Raw genomic sequence first — 20,359 nt, 5'->3', positions numbered from 1 at the left:
TGCATCTGCCACCAGCACACCGCTTTCTACAAAACACCCACCACATGTGTGATTTCTTCTTTACACATCAACATGAAACTAATCTCTCCTACATGCCTCAGCGAAAATACACAGCAAGCCCCTGCATCCTTACGACAGCTCCTCTTTAAACACACCGGCCGCACCAAAGGCCACGCTCCAACCATCTGCTGCATTGTATGCTGTAAACACTTTATACTGAAGCCACCCTGGGCTCTTTATGAGGAATGGAGGGACAGAATCAAATAAATTCGACAAGAAGGGCAGCAGAGTTTGGGGCAATTTTTTAAGGCAGCAAAATTGGCATTTGGACCACCTCCATGTCCAAGTGAAATGAACTGTGCCCTCCGATGTAGCAGACCTGTTGCCTATTGTGCTGCATGAGATGACCCATAGAAACAACAGTCTAGAGCAGGGGTGTCGAACCTCAGGTCCGTGGGCCAGGTCTGATCCTCCAAGGTTCCCCAGATGGTCATACATCCTTCCCCTTTCCCCGACCACTAATCGTTTGGTGGTTTCCCAGTTTTTCTGTGTGTTCCCCTCCCTTCTAAAAGGCTGAAATGCTTCTCGTAAGGCTTAGTTACCGGCAGTAAAAGTTGAAAGTTAAGGGTGCAATTCTATGCATGTTTAGACATGCTGGCTGGGGCATGCTGGGAACTGTAGGACTTTTTTCTGTCTAAACATGCATAGGATTGCACCCTAAAACAGGTTGGTATTTCAGCCCTGCCCTTTACCTTTAGCTCCACCCACCACTTGGATGCATCCCACAAGAGCTTCTCCAAAACTGAATTGGTCCCTTGGGCTGAAAGACACCCCTGGTCTAAGGAAAGGGTGCATAACCTTTTTAACCCTGAGGGCTTCATCCGGTGTTGGCTGGGGGCTGCACGTGCATACATGTACACGCACATACTGGATGGGGGAGGGGGGAGGATTCCCCCCCCCCATTCCAGCAATCCTGTGAAATATCACTGGGTGGGGGGAGGCTTTAAGCACATGGTGTCTATTTCCTCATATCTCACAGTGGGTCTGCCTCTGTCAAAGTGTCATATAGATAGCTTTCGCGCGGGGGGGGGCGGGGGCAGTTTTAAAAGCTCTACTAAGCTGCTGCATAGACCTATGAAATTCAGTGGAGAACTCCATTCATTGTCATGTTTCTACACCTTGTTCTTTCTATACGGTAGGCGTCCTCCCTCTCCCATCCCCAAAAAGACCTGTTTGGCATAACCGTCTCCAGCATCAGGGCACTCTCGAATGCAAAGCTAGTCATTTGGTAAATCACACACAGCCAAAATGCTGACCCATACACTTAATGTATACAGAGGTGAAACCATGAATACAAATAAATTCTGTTTGGTAGACAGAGACAAAATTGCATGAAGAATGCATGTAAAATGGCATACCCGCACACACCAGTGCTGCTGTGGCCAGGCCAACCAAAGCCACAGCTCTGAACATAATTATATATGCATGCATCAAATCACATGAACATGCATAACGCTATCGGCTCCGCCGTGAGCTGCTTCTCAAGTACCCAAGCATGAAATACACAAATATAATGGCAGTTAGGAAAGGCACATATGATTATGAGTCACAGGTTTTAAATGCATACAAGGGGAAACCGATTTTTCCCCGTTAGCCAATCATATATATTGGAAAGAGGAAAATACATGTATGCATTTTTCATAAATGACACAGCATGCATGTGTCTTGTATAGATCCCCAACTGCAAATATTAGTATGCATGCAGGAAGTCAGCCTTAAAAACTACAGGATCTGAGAGCTGATGCTCTGTGACAGACAGCAGTTATGGCTCTTTGGGTTCATGAGGCATTAAGCCATAGGCCTCCCACTTACACACAGAGGTTTTGCACCACCACAGTTAGTGGCGCTCTCTTTGACAGCCTCACTGGTTGATGGACAAAGGCATCCAAGTTGAGCGCAAAGGCCATGGTAAGTGTGTCTGACATACTGATCTCAAGCACATTTACCCAGAGACAGGCTTGTAAATAACCACCCCCTGGCCACGTAAGGCAAGTAAAAATTGACAACAGGTGACCAGGTGGAGAAATTGTTTATAAATGAAAAAAGAAATTTAACAAAATTCAAAGTGATCTGGATAGACTGGAGTGCTGGGCAGAAAACAACAGAATGACATTTAATAGGGATAAATGCCAAGTTCTGCACCTAGGAAAAAGAAACCAAATACACACTTACAAGATGGGGGATACGTGGCTCAACAACACTACAAGCGAGAAAGATCTTGGAATTGTTGTCGATCACAAGGTGAATATGAGCCAACAATGTGATGTGGCTGCAAAAAAGGCCAATGCTCTTTTGGGCTGCATTAATAGAAGCATAGCTTCCAAATCCTGGGAAGTACTAGTTCCCCTCTACTCAGCACTGGTTAGGCCTCATCTGGAGTACTGTGTCCAGTTCTAGGCACCACACTTTAAGAAGGATGCAGACAAACTGGAGAGGGTTCAGAGAAGGGCAACCAAGATGATCAGGGGACTGGAAACAAAGCCCTATGAAAAGAGACTGAAAGAACTGGGCATGTTTAGCCTTGAGAAGACTGAGGGGAGATATGATAGCACTCTTCAAGTACTTGAAAGGTGGTCACAGAGAAGAAGGCCAGGATCTCTCCTTGATCATCCCAGAGTGCAGGACACGGACTAATGGGCTCAAGTTACAGGAAGCCAGATTCCGGCTGAACATCAGGAAAAACTTCCTGACTGTTACAGCAATATGACAATGGAACCAATGACCTAGGGAGGTGGTGGGCTCTCCCACACTGGAGGCGTTCAAGACGAAGCTGGACAGCCATCTGTCAGGGATGCTCTGACTTGGATTCCTGCATTGAGCAGGGGGTTGGACTCGATGGCCTTGTAGGCCCCTTCCAACCCTACTATTCTATGATTCTATGATTCTATGGATATATGTTGCGATTCTGCGGGAATGCAGGAACAATGGGATCTGGTGTTGGGTGCAAAATTCATCTTCCTGGGAATCTTAGCTGCTTCTTTTTAAAGCATATTTCTAGTCCTCATCGTTGTGAAATTATGCTTGAAAGTGTGTGGGTGGCACTACTTACTGAAATCTCAGAGGCCACACGAGTGGCTAAATAATATTTCCAGAGGTCAGGGAGTGAGGCTTTAGAGCCATCGATACCTTTTTGCTTCTCTGCATGATGACCAAAACCAGAATAAATTACATAAAGTGGTCTTTAAAAATAAAGAAACTGCAGAAGAAAATGGGCAAAATAAGACTGAATTTGCATAATATCTCAATTTTCATAGCTTTTCTTGGTACAGAATTTGGGCAGCCTTGGTGCAGATACAACACCTGTGGTACAGAGAAGGGGTTGCAGTAAAGTAAAAAGAAGCCACAATACAAGAACGACATAGCAAAAGTGAACAAAAGGGGGTTGGTTGACCTAGCCATCAACATACACACCCCTCCATGGCACAGAGTGTACAAGATCACAGTCCTGGCCAGGTGGCAGAGCTGCTGGAAGTCCACTGGTTATGGAGCAGGGAACAGGCACACAAGAACTGAGCCAACAAGGCAGAGGAGAACTCACCCCCTTCCTCTGCCAGCTTTATCAACAGAAACCCAAGGCAGAACAGCAAGGGGGCAGAGGACAGAGCCCTTCCCCCAACCCTCTTCACAAAAGCCTCTGAAAAATCAGAACTGACAACTCGGAAGCTGAACTCAACCCAATGAGCAATGGGGGGAAAAGCTCAGCTGGGAAAATAACAGAGGGTGAATTAGTCGGCTGGAAAGACAGAGAAAGGTGGGGGGGATCCGAGGCCTCTCCCCACCCACCCCAGCTGCAACAGGATGGGGTGCATAGGTGGGGTACAGGCTGGGCAAGGAGGACAGGATAGGAAGGCCCTCTTAGGAGACATCTGCTCCAGTCCTGGTGACAGCGGAGGGGCCGGGAAGAAAACATTTGGGCGTTTCACTAACAAGTGCAAGAGCCAGAAGTTCAAGAGTCTGCAGTCCGATTTACAGCTTGCCCTATCTCTTTGCAGGAGCAATATTTTCTCTCTCATTCATATGCACAAGGATGCTAGATTATTCTTCGCACACACGTACACACACACACACACAGGGTTCACCAACTGCCTTGTTTGGGATGTAATTTGTAATTTTTTTTCATAAGCCATCCTGAGTATCACAACTGCAATTGACGGGTGAGGTGTGTAAATCATCTTAATAAATAAATAACATGATTGTGGCTCAGAGAGAGGAGCCTGCTGAAGGGGGAGGGGCTGTAGCTCAGTGGCAAAGCACCTGCCTTGCATACGGAAGGTCTCAGGTTCAATCCCCAGCATCTCCAGGTAGGGCTGCCTGAAATCCTGGAGAGCCATTGCTGCCCAGTCAGTACCAACAATACTGAGCTAGATGGACCAAGGGTCTGCCTCAGTATAAGGCAGCTTCCTCTGTTCCTAAAACTGCTACCAGTGAGTCTACGGGTAAACCAGGATGCAAACACATTGGCTGCATTCACACATCATGCTAACCCACAGTGGGTGGCAAGCTACGCTGGGTAGGTGGTTATGCAAACACCCTACTGTGCTCCTGTCGGACAATCAGGCAAACAAGCTACACAGAGTAGTTTATTTCAACCCCCCTCGCCCCTCCTCCTCCTGTAGTCCTCCTGCCCAGCCAGGCAGGTATCCCAGCTTCCTCTGCGGCAGGAATAGAGATCGCTTGAGAGGAGTAGAGTGGCGGCAGCATTTTTGGCCGCTCTTGCCAACCACCTCGATAGGCGATCTCCATAACCCACACGGGTGTGACAGACAACATGCTAACCCACCATAGGTAACATAACCCTTGCTCAGGGTGGCTAATTTGGGGGAAATAACCCACTCAGGCGGGGGACATCCCACACGGTAACCCAACATGGGTTGTTCCAGAAAATAAACCATCATCGGTTAGCGTGCTGTGTGAACCCAGCCACTGTCTCTTGGGCCTAACTGCACCACCACCACCACCACAGTTTACCTACAACAGGGGTGGGCAACTTGTAGCTCTCCAGATGTTTTGGCCTACAACTCCCACCTTCCCTACCTAGCATAGCCAATGGTGAGGGCTCATGGGAGTCATAAACCAAAACATCTGAAGGGCCACAAGTTGCCCACCCCTGAAGGTTTGCCCACCCTCAGTTTTGGATCTAAGCATTTCAAACCAATCTGTTCGTGCAGGGTTGGCCTTTGCTTTTTGTCTATCTGAAGCTAAAGGGCTATATCACCACCTCAAGACATTTTATTGCCTGAGGCAGAACAGCAAATATTCCCCCCACCCTTCAACAAGTCAAGGCACATAGTATGCAAGGCTGGTCCCGTTATTTTGGCACCTGAGACTGCAAATCCCACAAGACCCACTCCCTCTGGATAAAAAATACAAGCATAATAAATAGCTAACAAATTTGCTGCCCTTTCATGTCATCCAAAATCAGCTGCATGAGGCAGCCACCTCACTTTGCTTAACCATGAGGCCGGCCCAGCCCCACACATCGGCTGGTTGGGAGTCCTTGCCCCACTGTGGTGGAGGGAAATACCTGCAAGATGTTGTCTGGGGAGGAACCATTCTAAGAAAATATTATGAGACAAACCGCATCTTTAAGGCACTACCCCTGCTTCTCCAAAGGCTGCTACCCACACAAACTTTGAAATTGCTTGTCAAATCAAAACAGTCAAAACCTGCTGCAGTGGCACCCAAGATCTGCCACCTGAGGCAGTTGCCTCAGATTGCTTCATAATAGGGTGGCATGTGTTGCTGGGAAGGTGGGGTAGGGTGGGTACGGTTTAATTTAATTCTATTTATTTAAAGAAATCTACGTTCCGCTTTTCCTTTGCTCAAAGCAACTTACAATAAAGTTTGATGGGATCTTATATACCTAAGCTACAGAACTGGATGGGGGGGGGGGAGTGGGATACATCAAATATGGAAATAATTTCTGTTTCCAGCTTTGCAAAGTAAGGAAGGTTTAAGAGAGGCAGTAGACAAGCACCTCTGGAAGAGAAAATTAGGTCTAGTCATGGGTAGAGGTGGCCCTGCCATAAGGCAAGGCTCTGCAGATTTTGGGATGCAAAATTATCAGTGATGCAGTTAGGCCATCTTAGGTTTAATGGTCTTTTAGCTCCTGCCCCCTTCTTTACATAGTAGTGTGCATTAATTCACTCACTTCAAAATGTGGTAATTGAGCCCTGCTGGATTTGTGAACCTTCCTACTCATTCTGCTGACCTCTGGGACTCTGCCCTGAAGTTCTTACCTGACGGCACCATTGCCTGTAATGGGATACAGAACTGACCCAATGGGGGCACAATTCACTGAGCCAACCCCATGAAAACCAACTGTGGTACCCTTGCCTGTTCCTTTCAACGGGGCCTATGCAAAAGAATGCTCCAATGAACTGTGTCCCATGTTCACTATTGCGTGCGGTGTGGCTGCTTGGCCTTTCTGCCTCAGACGCCAAAATGCCTTAAAACGGCCCTGCTAGTGGATTAAAAACAAGCATGGCCAGGACTGCCAGTATCTACTGCAGCACTGCAACATCTGGAACACCCAAAAAGGGCTTTGGTCCAGCCATCTAGATCTATTGTAGTATAACCTGAGGCATGTCCAGAAAGGTGCCATGGCACCTAGCAGGGAAGCAGCTGATGAGTGTCAGGGCAGAGAGAGAGAGAAAATCTCTGAGGGCTGATCACTCACATCTGAGAGGAAGTTGACAACCGGAACCCAAGAAGGGATGTTGCATTATAATCAACAGCTTTGCTGTGCAAGGGTGTCTTAACAGGGGAAGTGGAAATTAAGAGAAGAGGGAGGCTGCTGGAAGCCAGAACTCCTGGGTTCTTTTTCTGTCAGTCTAGCATGGTGTGCGTTTAAAAAAAAAAACTTAACCTCACATCTTGCTTAGTGCAGCTACAACTGATCCATTAGCCCACCTCTCCATTCCACCGCTGGAAAAAGACGCCTCGATTCCAGCCCCTCCTCACCATCAGCAGTAGCAGCAATGTTCTCCAGTCTGCAAAATCTGGGTCACATTTTTCTAGGTTTCAGGGGCGGCGGTAGTGGCGAGGGGAGGGCGGATCGCTCCTCTCGCAGCCATGTAAATGCAGCCGCAGTGGACCCCGGTGCTGATGGCCCTTGACAAGGCAGCACCCCAGAGGGGAGGGGGCACTGCCTGGCTAAGCAGGCTCCAGCCGAAGAGGACGGAGTGACGGTGCTCCGGGTCAGCCGGGCCTCCAAGGGTAGAGGCAGATGAGGACCCAGGGACAGTGCCCCTGCCGCCACCTGCACAGGCAGGCAGATGTCCTGGTGGCGGCTCCTGAGCGCCCCCCCCCCGCCCTCCTGCGTTAGCGCAGCAGCCATCCACCAGCTCCCCCACCCGCATGCCCTCCTCCGAAGGCAAAGCCGCCCAGCGACCCTGGCACACAATGCACCCCCAGCCCCGGCCTGCCAGTGCCCTTCTTCCCCCGAGCCCCACCCCCTTGGCCCCACACATGCAACTGCGCCGCCTGCGCCCCGATTCCCCCTTTCCTGCCTCCCCCGCTAGCTGCTCCCCATCGCCCTCTCCCCGTGCAGCAGCCGCCCCACCCACACCACTCGCCACCCCGCCGCAACGCCGCCTCCCTAAGCACCCCCGCCGCCGGCTACTCGCGCTCCCCGCCGCACCCCGCCGGGCGCCTCACCTTTCACCTGCGTCTCGTACTCGGCCAGGCTGCCCCGCTCGCGGCGCGCTTTCCCCGGCGCGCTCATTGCGGCCGCCGCTGCCCGCTTATCCGCAAGATGCGCACGGGAGATGCAGCGCGGCGTGCCGCGCTCCCGAGCGAGACGCCGCCCCCTTCCCTTCCCTTCCCTTCCCTTCCCTCCCCCAGAGGCAGAAGCTGGGGCTGGAGCGCGGCGGCGGCGGCGGCGTTAACCCGCTGCGCTCCGGCCTCCCCTCCTCCCCGTGCCAGCCACAAGCCAGCGCCGGTCTCTCTCTCGCTCTCTCTCGCCCAGGGCCGGAGCCAAATGCTTTGTGTCACCCCGTCCAGCGCTGTGGCTACGCACAGGCACTGCCAGCGCCAAGGCTGAGAAACAGAAGCGACTGTTGCACCACCAGATCTCTCTCTCTCTCTCTCATACATACACACACACACGCGCGCGCGCGCGCGCGCCTCCTCTTTATATTGTGCGGGAACTGAGCTGGAGGAACTAGACCTCCTTCCCCACCACATTTCCAGGCAAAATACGGATGGGGCCTTAAGCCTGGCTCTCACGTGCATGCTGTGACTTGAGGGAGCAACCCCACCCCTACTGCACTGGTGTTACACCACAGCAGTGTCTGGCGCTGCCCAGAGGGTGCAGCCACCCAGCGCTGTGCGTGCAGGTGTGAACCAGGCCGACTGCCCTGGGGTTACTATGCCAGTGGCCGACCACCACCACCAGCCCAGTATACACATGACGAGAGCCATTGGTGTAGTGGTTACGGTGTTGGGTGAGTCACTGACTCTCAGCCTATCCTACCGCACAGGGGTGTTGTGAGGATAAAATGGAGAGGAGGAGGACTATGTTAAGTCACCCCGGGCTCCGTGCAAGAGGCGGGGGGAAGGCAGGATATAAATGTAATAAAAAAAACACGTGTGGACGTTAGCCAGGAATGCAAGTACTAGTCTGGGAAAGGAGTTAACACCAGTGTTTTCTGCTGCAGTGCTGTGTGAAGCTGCCCTTGATGACTGGCATCTGAATATGCGAACTGACTCCACAACAAGGAACTGCATTTCAGTTAACGACAAGAGGCTGCTATAAACCAAGTTGGACCACTAATCCCTCTAGCTCAATATTGTTGACACTGATTGGCAGCAGCTCGCCAGGGGGTTAAAATAGGGGTCTTTCCCAGCCTCACCTGGAGATGCTGGGGACTGAACCTGAGACTTTTTGCATGCACACATGCGCTGCACCACTGAGCAATGGCCCTTCCCTAGCCAGCAGCTATTATTAAAAGTTCTCTCAGTGGTCTTACATCTGTGATGGCCCTGTATTCACACATGCAAGTCATCCCTTGATGGTGCAGTCATCAAGTGATGGACATGTCTATGTGAAGCAGCCCTACTTATTATTATAGTAATAGTCATATATACTTATTATTATAGTCATAGTCATAGTATAGTATAATATTATTATAGTAATAACACTAAGGCACCGGGGCTCCTAAAAGCTAGGCTTCGGCAGCATGTGAACCGAGAACTACCGGAAGTACAAGCTGGGTTTCGAAGAGGCAGAGGAACTAGAGAGCAAATCGCCAACATTCGCTGGATCATGGAGAAAGCAAGAGAATTCCAGACAAACGTCTATTTCTGCTTCATTGACTACGCTAAAGCCTTGGATTGTGTGGATCACAACAAACTGTGGCAAATTCTTAGAGATGGGAGTACCAGACCACCTTACCTGTCTCCTGAGAAACCTGTATGAGGGTCAAGAAGCAACAGTAAGAACTGGACATGGAACAACCGATTGGTTCAAAATTGGGAAAGGAGTACGACAAGGCTGCATATTGTCGCCCTGCCTATTTAACTTATATGCAGAGTACATCATGAGAAACGCCGGGTTGGATGAATCACAGGTCGGAATTAAGATTGCCGGGAGAATTATCAACAACCTCAGATACGCAGACGGAGTACGACAAGGCTGCATATTGTCGCCCTGCTTATTTAACTTATATAAATGGCTAGAGTGTTGGACTGGGAGCTGGGCGATCCGGGTTCTAGTCCCCACTCGGCCATGGAAGCTCACTGGTGACTTTGGGCCAGTCACAGACTCTCAGCCCAACCCACCTCACAGGGTTGTTGTTGTGAGGATAAAATGGAGACAAGGAGGATTATGTATGCCGCCTTGAGTTCCTTGGAGGAAAAATGGCGGGATATAAATGCAATAAATAAATAAATAAATATATGCAGAGTACATCATGAGAAACTCCAGGTTGGATGAATCACAGGTCGGAATTAAGATTGCCGGGAGAATTATCAACAACCTCAGATACGCAGACGATACCACCCTAACGGCAGAAAGCGAAGAGGATCTAAAGAGCTTCTTGTTGAGGGTGAAAGAGGAGTGCAAAAGCTGGTTTGAAACTCAACATTCCAAAAACTAAGGTCATGGCATCTGGCCCCATCACTTCCTGGCATATAGAAGGGGAAGAAATGGCAGCAGTGACAGATTTTATTTTCTTGGGCTCCAAGTTCACTGTAGCCATGAAATTAAAAGACGCTTGCTCCTTGGGAGGAAAGCTATGGCAAACCTAGACAGCATAGTAAGAAGCAGAGACATCACCTTGCCGACAAAGGTCTGCATAATCAAAGCTATGATTTTCCCAGTAGTAACGCATGGCTGTGAGAGCTGGACTGTAAGGAAGGCTGAGCGCCGAAGAATCGATGCATTCAAACTGTGGTGCTGGAGAAGACTCTTACGAGTCCCCTGGACTGCAAGGAGGTCAAATCAGTCAATTCTAAAGGAAATCAACCCTGACTGCTCATTGGAAGGACAGATACTGAAGTTGAAGCTCAAATATTTTGGCCACCTAATGTGAAGAGAAAAGTCACTGGAAAAGACCCTGATGCTGGGAAAGATTGAAGGCCAAAGGAGAAGGGGATGGCAGAGGATGAGATGGCTAGACAGCATCACCGATGCAATGAATATGGACTTGAGCACATTCCGGGAGAGAGCGCAGGACAGGAAGGCCTGGCATGCTATGGTCCATGGGGTCACGAAGAGTCGGACACGACTGAACAACTGAACAACAACAACTGGGGCTAAAAGGTATTGCAAGGTAATTAAATGCCTACATAAATCTTGACTAAATATGCATCTATTCAGGCTTTTGAGAGAGGGAATCTATTGCACCCCATTTCAAGAACAGGGCTACCTCTCCCTCCGCAAATGTATCTTTCTTCCTTGACTTAAGCCACCAATAGTTGGGCTCCCTCTCCACTTCCACAGACTACTATATCTCCACATGAACCCACAGAGCCACTTTTACCATGCCACATGCTCCACTGTTGTTTGTATCTAACCATTCCCTAGTATTCCAAGATACACTGCCTCTGGACATAGAACTTACATGCACTGATAGGTGTATCTTCCATGAACGACTGTCCAGCCCAAGGAAACTGATTGGCAGCAAATTCCTGGCAAAAGGAAGTCATTCACCCAATGCATCTTGAGGCAGCAAGTCCCACAAACCCCACAATGCACTGTGTTTACTGCTGCTTCCTTTCATCACTCCAGAACCTGCTGTCAAAGTCAGCCAATTTCCTTTAATAACCACATTGTTCTACATGAAAGGAGAAAACCTTCACTGTGCCCCAACCATTTGATCCAACACCCCCTTAGGGGGTGGATTAGATGGCTTTTGGGGTTCCTCTCAGTTAGGTCCCAGTGCATTATAACCATACCCAGTTCCAAAGTGGGGCAATACCTTTACTAGGATCAACCAAAAGGTCACAAAATAGCAAGCAAGCTTTTGAGTACTCCAAATCTCTTCATCAGGCTGGATGTCAAGCAAAGTAGGGGGTGGGGAACCTGTGATCCTCCAGATGTTGGACTACAGCTCCCACCATCTGTGACCATTGGCCACAATGACTGTGGTGGATGGGAGTTGGAATCTGGCAACATTTGAAGGGCAACAGGTTCCCCTGCTGTAAAGTCTGCATTGGTCACAGTGTAGGAAGAGGCTGCAGCCTTAGTTGGACTAGATTAGGCTGTCCTAAATGCTGTGCGTGTTTCAGATTAGACCTGGGGATGCTGGAACAAAGAAACAAACCAACTGTCAATCAGTGGTGCACAGGTAAATTTTGAAATACAGGTGCTCATCATGACAGGCCCCATAGCCACACCCCCAAGGAGAGGCCAAAAATGCAGGCAGCTGTGTTGATTCAAATCAATAAATCAATTCTAGCAGTTTTCATCTCGAGCAGGTCTTTTATAAAGCTATTGAATCTTAATTGCCCTTTCAAGACCAGAGCATCCCAAAATACCTTGCATTACAACAGGGATAGCTATATGTAACAACTATATATTGTTACTGAGTATGTTAATTTCCCACAGCTATGAGAGAATTGCAGCTAAACTCAGAGGGAACAGGGGATTCTGACAGGGGTGGCAGGTGACGTCAGCATCCCTGCTCATCAAAAAGTGCTAATGCTGTGAGCCCTGGATCCACTACACCACTGGGACCAATTCCCCATTTTTTAGAATATAAATCCAGCAGTTACCCAGATCTATCTCCAGCCTTAAGCTAAGCACACAGGTTCCTTGTTAGATAGAAAAGAGAAGTAAAGAGAAACATGGTTGCTTTTATATTAGTAAAGCTAGTGATTAATTCTAAGTGTGGCACTAGAGGGGAAAAATGTAAAAAGGCAGTACCCGGTAGTACTTCTCATTCACAGGGCAAAGTATGCCTCTGTGGAGCTGTGAATACCAACCAGAAAGAGCTCTTGTTTGCATGGTCCTTTATGAAAGAGATGTAAGTAATCTTTCTTTACGTGCAAAATTTCACTTACCCATTTAATGCTTGGTTATTTGACAGGGATGTGGGCCCATCAACCAGCAGCTTGCATCAATAGGACTTCACTAATTGTAATATAGCTAAGTGCTTGGAGCTGTCTTTCAGTATCTGTTTTAGTTTAAACATGCAAATGTATTGAAATTTAATCTGTTAATTAAATCACCAAGTAAGAAAGATATCAATCAACTGAAATATCTAATCAGTCAATAATGATGACTGAAACGTAATGTCAGGGCCTTGAAGGTTAGTGTACTGGAAAGGCAGGGTACAAAAATGTCTTCAATAAATAAATACAGGATTTTTAAAAAAAATGGTGAAAGTACAACTTTGCATTAATTTCATTTTTGAAAAAGAAAAATAGAACCCAATCCTGTAAAAAGTTTCACATTTCCTATCTGTATTTATTTATTACATTTTGGTCTCTCTAGCCCTCTACGACCCCTAGCTGCAACCTGCTCTAGCCAGCATGGTCTATAGTTAGCACAAACAAGCTGTAACCGGAGCCTCCATACTCCTCGGCCCACTGCAAAAGAGGGACTTCCCAGCACAGGAAACTGCTTTGCTTAACATTCCACACCCAGCGCTGTCTCAGCAGAGTCCCTTGCATGTACACCCATCCCAGCGAAGCTGAACAGGCCTTCTCAGAGTCAGGATTACCCGTCTCCTGCCCGCAAAAACCACACCTCCCTAAATTATATATACCTGGGCTTATTTATATATAAAGACACACACAGAGAAGAACTATTCAGAGAGTGTATTTTCACACTCCTCTACAGGAGAAAGGGCTTGGAGGGAGAGGAGAAAGGCGCTAACTTAAGGAGAGCCCAGTGATGGCAGGCGGCTTGCAGCTTGAGCACTGATCAATCGGCACCAACAGGGCTGCTGAGCAGACCACAGATGGCACTCAAGAAAAATGAGGAAGTCGACGAAACAGGGAGGAAGAGGAGTAAAAAGTTTCATGGTGACAGCCTTGCTTTTAAGCCTGCAGAACCACTACTGTAAACACAAGGGGGTCCCACTTATAGGGGACTTCCATAAAAAAGTGGTGTTTGAGGCTCCGTGAAGGGATTCTCTTAACAAAGCACAAAGCAAGGTTTGGATCTGTGCAAGAGGCCTTGTTCTGGGCACCAGCCCCTCGGCTCAACTAGTGGGGGGCAGGAGCTGGGCTCTCTGTAACAGCCCCTTATGTATGGACTTCCCTTTTCTCCCCTGCACACCCCACCCACGCCAGAGGCCTCCCTGGCAACCACCTCACTGAGTTTTCATCACCAAATAAAGATGTGTTTGTTTTGTCATGCCTGCTTCTAAGTTAATGCCTAATCTAGTCACTTCCTTTCCTACCTGCAGCCCTCCATGTGTAGGACAGCTGCAGAAGGGGGGTGTCCAACAGAAGGAGGGGAAATTGGAGAGAGGGGCTGTAGCAGATGTGTTGAACCTACGGTCAAATCCAGCCCACCTGGAGTCCAAATCCAACTCCCCAGTTGTTCCCCAGATGGCCTCACTCCCTTTCCCTGGGCCAATTGTTTGTTGGTTTCCTGGCTTTTACAGTTTTCCCCTTTCCCTAAAAGGCTGAAAAGCCTCTCCTAAGGCTTAATTAGTGGCAGCAAGGGCTTTAAGCTAAAACATACTGCTCTTTTGGCCCTGTCCTTTTTGCCTTTGGCCCTGACCATCACTGGAATGTGACCCCCCCACCACCACATAACATCTCCAAAACTTAATTTGGCCTTTGGAATGAAAGAAGTTTCACATCCCTGGGCTACAGCTTCCTCTTGGTTTTTAAGTTGTTTTTACTATAACTAGGGGATGTTGCTTGCTTATAGTTCAGACAATATATTTATTTCCAAATACTTCACTGAGCTCTGGAGAAGCAATATTAAAAAATTTATAAAATACGCGGTCAATTAAAAGCAGCTGGGACTGCTAAGCGGTTGCAGCTTTTGAAAGGGAGCAGCACCTTCACACAACAATTGTGCTTGTAACAGCTACAACACTTGCGTTGCTGCACCAGCCAAAGGAAGGTGCAAGTCACCGAATACATGGAGACCCATGCTGACAAGCCACAACCAGCAGCGTGTCCATTGCATTTCTAGAGACACAGGGTATACCATGAGTGCAGCCAGGTCAAACGTGATCCCCGCATAAAGTGGATTAGCAGCCACTCCCTTTCAACACTGTCCACATCGGAGCTTGCATAGAAGCCTTAGCTGCAGCATCCCAGCTTTTTCCACACAGGTAGAATTTGCTACTACAAGTCTGGGCACCAATGTCAAAATTTGCTGGCACCAGTGAATTATTATTATTAACTAGTTAGAGCCCCGCTGTAGTCCTGGCTAATGGGGTTTTCAGCAGAAGTTAGCACATGGAGAATGCTAGCTTGGCATTTGGGGCAGAGGACAACTGTATGGTGTTTTTCTAGCCCTCAGTACTTGCAGAGAAGCTGTACGAGAGGCAGAGTTGGCAGGAGATCAGAGCTAGTGCTGCATGTGCATGAGTTAATTAAAAGTAAAGCCTGAACAAAGGTATCCTATATTGTGCATTATTTCATTTAGAGAGTTCACATAATTTACACAGTTGTAGAGTTCTGTATAATTTATTCTGCTTCTACTCATCGTGGAAAGAGACACAGATGCACAAAGGTCAAGGAAGGCCCTAGCATTTCTTCTTGCCTCTCCACTGTCTCCCACCCTTTCTGGATTGGGAGGTTTCACCAAAAATTGCCCTCATATTTTTGGCACAAGGGCCAGAAAGTTGCTTTTTTCAAAGGTGTGAAAGCAGAGATCCTCCAGAGCAGGGCTAGAGAACCTCCAGACTCCAACCCCCATCAGTCCCATCCAGCATGGCCAATGATTAAGGAAGCTGGGAACTGTAGTTTGACCACTTCTGGAGGGCCACTGGTTCCCCATCCCTGCTCCAGAGACTTAATTCTAGCCCTGGTGCCACATTCTACATTTGTATGGATACTTTCATGGAATATAGGCAGCCCATACTCATGGCCCTTGTCTCTGCCACCCTCCTCCACTCCTCCTTTACACCCCAGCCCTTAAAAGGGCACTTGAAATTTTGCAAGCACAACTGCAGCAGCAACAAAAGTCATGTCAGTGCCGTGAGGTGTGCATAACTGGTTCTGAACAAAGACAGTTATATTTCCTTGGCCCATTTGCAGCAAAACTGACACTGCAACAATTTGCTGATGTACTATGCGATGGCACTTCCCTCATCTTTAATTCACAGTCTCTACACCTGTGTCAGCACATGATCAGAAATGGAAAAAGGGAGGGAGGGAAACAGAATGACTCTCCCCAGTGGCCACCTGCCACCTTCCTTATGAGCTAGTAAAAAAATACAATACGAGCCGAGAGTCACCAAGTGTCGGAAACCATTGCTTAGGCACTGGTAAAAAGATTAGAAAGGCAGGTTCCCAACTGTGTAGTGATAAAAGCAATGAAACCTGATAGGGATGTGCAAGGGGCTTTTGTGGAGAGGGTGAACCCCACTTCTGTGAGAGACAAATACCAGAATTCAAATAAAGCTTGGAAAATGGAAGACAGAGGGCTCAGTGCATTATTTGTAAGGTCATTATCTGGAAGCAAGAAACCCCTGTGTGTAAGTATGTATGTATGTATGAAGGGTATCACACACATGTGCACCAAAAGCAAAGAGGTGGACCACACTGCTTCGCTCTTAACCCTTGCCTACTCAGATCCAAGCCACACAGACACCATTAATAATATAAACACACAACAATCCAGATGTTTAAATCCTTGCCCACAGCCACAGCCCTTACAGGGCCAGATTCAGAGGCACTGAACTGTTCACCGGGGGAAAGGATAAGATAATTTCCAACTTTCTTCCCATGCTCTTGGATTTCTCCCTGCAGCTTCTCCATTCAGGAGTCTAAATGTTCTTGGAGGATCCCATGGCAGAGGCATCAGCAGGGAGGGAGGCAGCAGCCACAGCCCATGAGGCTCAAGGTTTCTTCTGGGCCATATAAACAGCCTTCTGAAGTTGTTCTCCTGGAACGAGCTGGAGAGTGTCCAGGGCATGAATGAGTTGCTCCCGGGCATTGCCAATGAAAGTGTTGCTAAGGAAAGCTGGGAGCCCCCCAACACCATCACGCAGGGTATAAAGGGGGACACGGATGAGACCCATCACCTAAAGCAACAGAGAGGAGGGGAAATCAGGTCACACTACTCCTTAGAGAATCCTGTTCTCTTTAGCAAAACAGCCTCCCTGACCCTCTTCTCAAAGGACCGACTTCATCATGCAACCAGGGCTCTGTGGATTCAGCAAGAACACAGAAAAAGTCCTGAATTTCATAGGCATTCAATTCAACTTTCTGAGAATCTCTTTTACTTCTACTTTTTTTTTTAAAAGAAGATGCTTCTAATCCTTGTGGCTTCCAAACTATGCTCTTAAGTGTTTGGGCAAAGCCTGTTGAAATCTCAGGGGCTGGAGGAGTTGCTGAATGAGATTTTTAGTGATCAGGATTGGGCTTCAGCACCCTGTATAGCTCCTTGCTCCTCCCCACCTGTGATTAGTAAGACAGGAATAAATTATACAAAATAATTTTAAAGATTAGGTAAAATGATTACTCAAATTAAGTATATTAGCATAATTTACATAATTTAGGCAAGCTATAGAATTCAGCTTCTCCTGGAGAAAAAATTGCATTGCCATGGCACAGAATATTATATTACTCAATGCGGAATACACACAGCCCATTCAACTTTCTTTTCCTGACACCCTGCACCATCCTTTCTGCACCTCCAAGCCGTGGTCTTTTGCCTGAGTGGCCCTGTCCTCCAGGGTCCGGAGCTCCTCCAGGCTAAGCTGTTTGGCATAGAAGTGTGCCACCACTCGCTGTGGCCTGTCAGAAGAGTGGGAGTTCAAGTAGTCATTCTCGGCCACACGTAGCAAGGCTGCACCAGGGCCTAACTCTTCATGCAGCTCCCTGTTCAGACCCTCTTCCAGGGAGAGGTCCCAGGGGTCCACAAACCCACCCGGAAATCCTAGACGACCATCAAACCGCATCTGCATCTGTTAAGGAAGAGGACAGAGTCAGGCTGTTAACTCACACGCACCTTGTCCACCCTAGCAGGGCTTAAAACACATGTTCCTATACTGCAGGGGTGTTGAAGCTCAGGCCCACAAGCAAAATCTGGCCTGCCTGCAGAAGGTCATACCACTTCCCTGGCTCCACCCACTTTCCTTTGGCTGGCTGGGGAATGCTGGGCGTTGTAGGACTTCTTTCAGTCTAAACATGCATTGGCTGCATGGCATAGGGTGCAATCCTAAGGTAGGATGGGACTCTTGGCGTAAACGTTGGGATTGGTTTAGATGAGGAGCAGGTAGAAATAGGGAGCTCTTGCTGGGAATCATTTGGTTTCCCAGCTTCTGTGCAGTTTTTTCCCCATTCTAAAAGGTTGAAATGCCCCCCCTAAAGCTTAGTTACTGGCAAGAAGAGCTTTAAGCTACATGCTGGTACTTTTAGTATTCAGCCCCTCCCCCTTTTGCCTTTGGCCCCGTCTACCACTAGAAAGCGGCCCCCAAGCGTTTCTCAGAAATTGAATTTAGCCCTTGGGCTGAAAGAGATTTGACACCCTTTCTATACAAGTAGCCCACAGAACTGCAAAGTGTCCCACCAACCCTCCCTTCCCATCACCACATACTGGTCCTCTCCTTTCTCAGGAGTTCATGGCAGTTGGCAGCACTCCACCCCCAGCCAACAAGACAACGTGAGTGAAGGAAATGTGCCAGCCAGGAGTGGAGTCACCATGAACAGCAGGTGCTAAGGCTGTCGAGGCCCAGTACAGGTGGGGAGGCTGGTCAGCCCACCACCCAATTTGACCGAGTAACAGGGACAGCAGTCAAAGTGGATCAGACCGATATCTGCAGGTGACTCACAAGTCTATATAGATTTTACTTACATTCTTATTATATAGGAACACGCATACAAAGCACAGGGCACACAAGCAAACATCGTAAACTGGGCTTGAGCTAGATTGTGCCAACACTGGCAACCTTGACCTCAAGGTACGTACGTGTGCTGGCTTAATATACATGAAATGCTTTGAACATTTGATAGTGCTATATAAATGCTATTTATTGCCATCATCATGGGTAGACTTGGCAGGTTGGGCAAAGAAAGGTAATCATGTGCATCTTTCAAGTTTTTCTTCAGACCACACAGATTATTAACACAGATCATGGATTTTGAGAGTTCAAGCATAACCTGGATTCTTCTCAACAGCCATACCTACCTTGCTGACAGTAGTCCATTTTAGCAAGAACTCCCTATTTCTACTTGCTCCTCATCTAAACCAATCCCAACGTTTACGCCAAGAGTCCCATCCTACCTTAGGATTGCACCCTATGCCATGCAGCCAATGCATGTTTAGACTGAAAGAAGTCCTACAACGCCCAACATTCCCCAGCCAGCCATTTAGACCTTTTTTTCTGTCCGAATATGCATCGGATTGCACCCTTAATTCCTAAAATGAAGTGTTCCCAAAACCACAATTCGTAGTCCAAACCATCTGAAGGGCACTGGAGGTTGCCTACCCAATCTAGACATATTTTGAGAGATTGCATGGATGAGCATCCAATTAAATCAGCTCCCACCTGCAGAGCCGACTTAACAAGAGAGGACGCGGAATCATGGGCTCAAGTGACAGGAAGCCAGATTCCGGCTGAACACCAGGAGAAACTTCCTGACTGTTAGAGCGATACGGCAATGGAGCCAATTCCCTGGGGAGGTGATGGGCTCTCCCCCACCGGAGGCATTCAAGACGAGGCTGGACAGCCACCTGTCGGGGATGCTCTGACTTGGATTCCTGCATTGAGCAGGGGGTTGGACTCGATGGCCTTGTGGGCCCCTTCCAACCCTACTATTCTATGAATGATTCTAAGACCTGGGCCTCAGATGTGCAGGAGTCACTCCGAGAGGTTAACACACTAGAGCAGTGGAGGCTGATGGCTGCGACGTCAGTGGGGCAGCGTCCACAGCACTATAGATATTCAGAAGAACTCGTTTCATTTCACGACTACAAGGCAGTGACATTAAAAACGGGTGGAGCCACGTCACCTCCCCTTCCTCGTTTTTCAAAATGTGACTTCTCCCCCGCCCCATTTTTTACTCCCCCTGCTCCGGAGCTGTCCGCCACCTTCCACCGAAAGCGATGCTCACCAAGACTGCAAAACGCAAAGGGATCTTCCCGAAGAGGCGGCCGGGGCAGGGCGCATAGAGGAGGACATGACAGGCGTGCTTCCAGTCGGGTGGCCCGAGGCGCAGCGCTTCCTCCCTGGAGAGAGGCCGAGATTCTCCCATTGCTCACGCCTGCAACGCCCTGCAGCTCAATCCTCCGCTCGATTGCACGTGAAGAGCCGCCTTCTTTGCCCGAGGAGGGGGAAAATAAGAACAGCCCAGCCTCCAATCAGCGCACAGCGAACGTCTCTCTGCGGCCAATCAGAGGTTCGGAGGAGAGAAATCTTAGAACGCTGAGATACGTCCGGTTGCCACGCGTGCCATGTTACGGCGCCGACCAACAGAGGGCGCCTCTAGGCAACCCTTTGGTGCTGGATCGACCGGGCTAATGGGACTGCGTCGTTTTCTTTCTCCCTAGAATCTGCCGGTCGACCGATGTGTCTTCCACGTCCAAAGCAAGAGCACAGCTTTAGGATCTTGGAAGGGTTGCGGCATAACTAATCCGTGTTAAGTGAGGATGTAAGGATCGAGCCGTAAGAAGCGATTCGCACTAAGTGTAAACACAAACCTGCGAAACGAGTTG

General features: G+C 48.5%; 2 protein-coding genes across 3 annotated transcripts in view; both read right to left on the bottom strand.

Moving 5' to 3' along the window:
- ARHGAP4 (Rho GTPase activating protein 4) overlaps window positions 1-7,856 on the bottom strand; it is a 51,900-nt gene extending 44,044 nt beyond the window's left edge. For both annotated transcript variants that reach the window (XM_084836004.1, XM_084836005.1), the window contains exon 1: window positions 7,720-7,856. In XM_084836004.1, coding sequence (XP_084692130.1) covers window positions 7,720-7,786 — 67 coding nt within the window. In that variant the 5' untranslated portion in view covers window positions 7,787-7,856. The remainder of the gene's footprint in view (window positions 1-7,719) is intronic.
- Window positions 7,857-12,800: 4,944 nt separating this feature from the next.
- LOC146353230 (U8 snoRNA-decapping enzyme-like) lies at window positions 12,801-19,957 on the bottom strand. Its single transcript, XM_084836029.1, has 3 exons — window positions 19,759-19,957; window positions 17,337-17,609; window positions 12,801-16,724 (listed from the first exon to the last, which is right to left on the bottom strand). Exons 1-3 carry the CDS (start codon window positions 19,897-19,899, stop codon window positions 16,539-16,541), a joined length of 600 nt encoding a protein of 199 aa, XP_084692155.1. The 5' UTR covers window positions 19,900-19,957; the 3' UTR covers window positions 12,801-16,538.
- Between the last annotated feature and the right edge of the window lie 402 nt (window positions 19,958-20,359).

Source organism: Heloderma suspectum, chromosome 2 (genome assembly GCF_057233095.1).
Source record: "Heloderma suspectum isolate Gila_16-S chromosome 2, 16-S_ref, whole genome shotgun sequence".
NCBI classification, from domain to species: Eukaryota; Metazoa; Chordata; class Lepidosauria; order Squamata; family Helodermatidae; genus Heloderma; species Heloderma suspectum.
The sequence above is the reverse complement of the archived record's forward strand: the minus strand, read 5'-3'. Positions and strand labels throughout refer to the sequence as shown.